This window comes from Bison bison, unplaced genomic scaffold, assembly GCF_000754665.1.
Source record: "Bison bison bison isolate TAMUID 2011002044 unplaced genomic scaffold, Bison_UMD1.0 scf7180017864472, whole genome shotgun sequence".
NCBI classification, from domain to species: domain Eukaryota; kingdom Metazoa; phylum Chordata; class Mammalia; order Artiodactyla; family Bovidae; genus Bison; species Bison bison.
The window spans coordinates 930,808-933,585 of NW_011495033.1; the positions used below are offsets into that span (position 1 = coordinate 930,808).

The 2,778-nt window shown below is 56.9% G+C and overlaps 1 protein-coding gene across 8 annotated transcripts in view; it reads left to right on the plus strand.

Annotated features, from left to right (window-relative positions):
* The window catches only part of SMG6 (SMG6 nonsense mediated mRNA decay factor), a 201,254-nt gene that overhangs the window by 190,458 nt on the left and 8,018 nt on the right, over positions 1 to 2,778 (plus strand). For all 8 annotated transcript variants that reach the window (XM_010861313.1, XM_010861312.1, XM_010861316.1 and 5 more), the window contains one exon: positions 2,105 to 2,258. In XM_010861313.1, the coding sequence (XP_010859615.1) occupies positions 2,105 to 2,258 (154 nt within the window). The remainder of the gene's footprint in view (positions 1 to 2,104; positions 2,259 to 2,778) is intronic.

The following is a 2,778-nucleotide window of genomic DNA, read 5'->3' on the forward strand; positions in this document are numbered from 1 at the left end:
CCCCGGTGAGGAAGGCTGGTCCGAGGTCTTGGGAGCTCATTGTTCCTGCAGGGTAGAAAGGGCAGCCAGTGCCACTTCCTTAGGGTCAGCCTGAGGGCCGGAGGGTCACTTCTGGAGGCAGGAAAACTAAAGACATGACAGGTCTGAGCCAGGGAGGCGGTGGCAGAGATGCCATCCTCAGGGGAACCCGACATGAGGGCTCATCCTGCCGCTTCTCATCGAGAAAGACAGAGGTCTGGGGGCCCGGGACACCAAGAGCACATTCCTGGCAGTGGAAAGGCGGGTAGAGAGCCCTGAGGCCTGGGAAGAGGGGTGGCGGGACCAGAGGCTGAAGCCCCACCCGTGAGGAGAGGCTGGGGTGTTCGCTGAGCCTGAGCGGGGACCGCTTCTTGACCTCACAAAATACCCACGCCATCACACGTGTTCTGTGTCGACTCACTCACATTGAGAAGTAATAGTTTTTAAATGCCCAGGCTGAGTTCGGTGGAATGTGTCACCCACTAGCTGGCAGCCCCAGGGGAGGGCCGGGGACCCAGGTTCCTGGGAAGGTGGCCCACGGGCCAGGTGCTGTCCCTCCGTGAGTGAGAGCCGCGGGAGACTGCAGCCGAGCCCCTGGGCCGCGTTTCCCATGCCCGCCGGCGCTCTGTGCCTTCCACCAGCTGTGGTGGCAGTGGCAACAGTGACTTACTCAAAGGGAAAGGTCCCCAGCAGGTCACAGAGGCGCCACCCCCGGCATTCGGAGGCATGCCCTTTCAGTTTTACTGTCACTGCCAGTGAAACCTGAACACCTTCCTCACTGACTGTTGGTGGCCAGGGCCCAGCCCCTGGGCCCCATCTCAGTTGGCACGCACATCTCCTCCCCTGCTCGGGGCTCGTGTCTGTGTGCCTGCAGGTTGGTGTATGGCAGAAGGCCACAGGAGGGCTGGGCATGGCTGGGACCTGCGCGCCGGGCCCCTGCCAGGCTTGTTTTGGTGCCCTCCAGCTCCACACATGGGGGCACGGGGTCTGGGTAGATGCCCACAAACCAGCTTGCTTCCTAGCCATGGTTCCCAGAAGACGAAGCAGCCAGAGAGTGATCAGGGCCCGTAGTGACAGGTGGACCAAAGCCTGTCTCCCAGGGCCTCCGCCACGCATGCCCTGTCAGTCTTGAGAAAATTGGGCTTTTCCAAATGGGTATGAAAGCAACCCTGAAAGATGCGAATGTGTAAGACTGACAAGCTCCAAGCCATGAGCTTTCGGAGGTGTGCTGCCCAGGCCACTGGTGCTGCCCAAGGGGTTTTTTTAGTGATGCGTAGGAGACACGCTGACTCTACTGTGGAAATTCAGCTTGAACTGGTAAACATGCTGGGCGCTCAGACTCCCGATGCCACGTATATTATTTGCTGAGCCACAAAAGTGAGTTGACTTGAAGTCCACCTAAAGAAAAACACCAAGTAAACAAACAGTATAGACTGTGCAGAGTTGTGGCAAAGCAGCGCGGGTGGAACACAGACGACCCCCACTTAGGGAGCACCTGGCTGGTCCGGGGAAGACGGTCTTCATTCTCCTCAGTCCAGATGGCATTCTCTACAGACATGTGACTTGGGATGTCATCCGTCCCGCTGTGTGAACTCCTGCCACTCTGGGAGACATTGGTGTCGATTATTAGTTGTCAGCATCACTTTTTTTGCATAGGTTTTGAGGTGGTTCTTTTTTTTTTCTCTCTTAACGACATAGTGAAGTAAGTGGAAATGACAGATTCTGTCTGAGTATATGTGTATGTCTAAAGTATCTAGATTAAGAAGTACCTCCTGTATTCTCAGTAACGTGTGTGAAACCACCCTCAGGCACCTTGTTGATTTTTAGCCCCAGGTCTTCCTTTCAGAGCCCCGTTATTTTGAATGCCATCAGGGTCCCTTCTCAGTCCCACACGGGGTTTTAGTCACACCCTGTTCCCCAAGCCATTTGGTCTCTGTGGGTTTGTCTTGGGCTGGCCCCACGGGGTCTGGCTGTCCGTCTGGAGCGGGGAGTGAGGCTGAGGAGACAGGGAGCTGACGCACACGGTAGTCAGGGACTGGGCTCACCCGCCACTGGCCTGCTCATCCACCACTCTGTGTCCCCGTAGGCTGTCCTGGAGGACCAGAGTCACGTGCGGCAGATGGAGCTCGAAATCAGACCCTTGTTCCTCGTACCAGATACCAACGGCTTCATTGACCACCTGGCCAGCCTGGCACAGCTGCTGGAGAGCAGGAACTACATCCTGGTGGTGCCCCTCATCGGTGAGTCAGGGCCGGGCCCACCCTGCACATGCGCAGCGAGACCCCTCTGCATGCACGCGCCGCAGCCCCGGGGCCCAGCAGGCAGAGCCCTGCCGTGTGTGTAAGACGGGATTTGCAGGGAAGTTGGGAATGCGTGGGGCAAGGGAGACTGTTTAATAATCAAAGCAGTTCGAATTATTATGGCTGATCCGTGGCTTAAACTGCTTGAGCAAATGGACTCCTGTGTCCCAGCAACCAGAGGCTGCCCGAGCCCAGCCCTTGTTTTTATCCTTATAAAGCTCGCAGTAAAACAGCAAAGCTGGTTCCCGTTATTGGTAAACACTCAGCCCTGGCAGATAACGGCAGTGCTGCTGGGTGGTCTGGCAGGGAGGCTGGGAGGATTTTGAAGTGGTTAGATGCCTTTGGTCTGATGGGCTCGTAGCTTTTCACGATCATTCTGTTGGTTCGAGGTAGTGTTCTTCTGGCCAGTGTCACCCTAAGGCCAGGCCAATGGAGGCCCTCCAGCGCAAGCCCGTGGCTC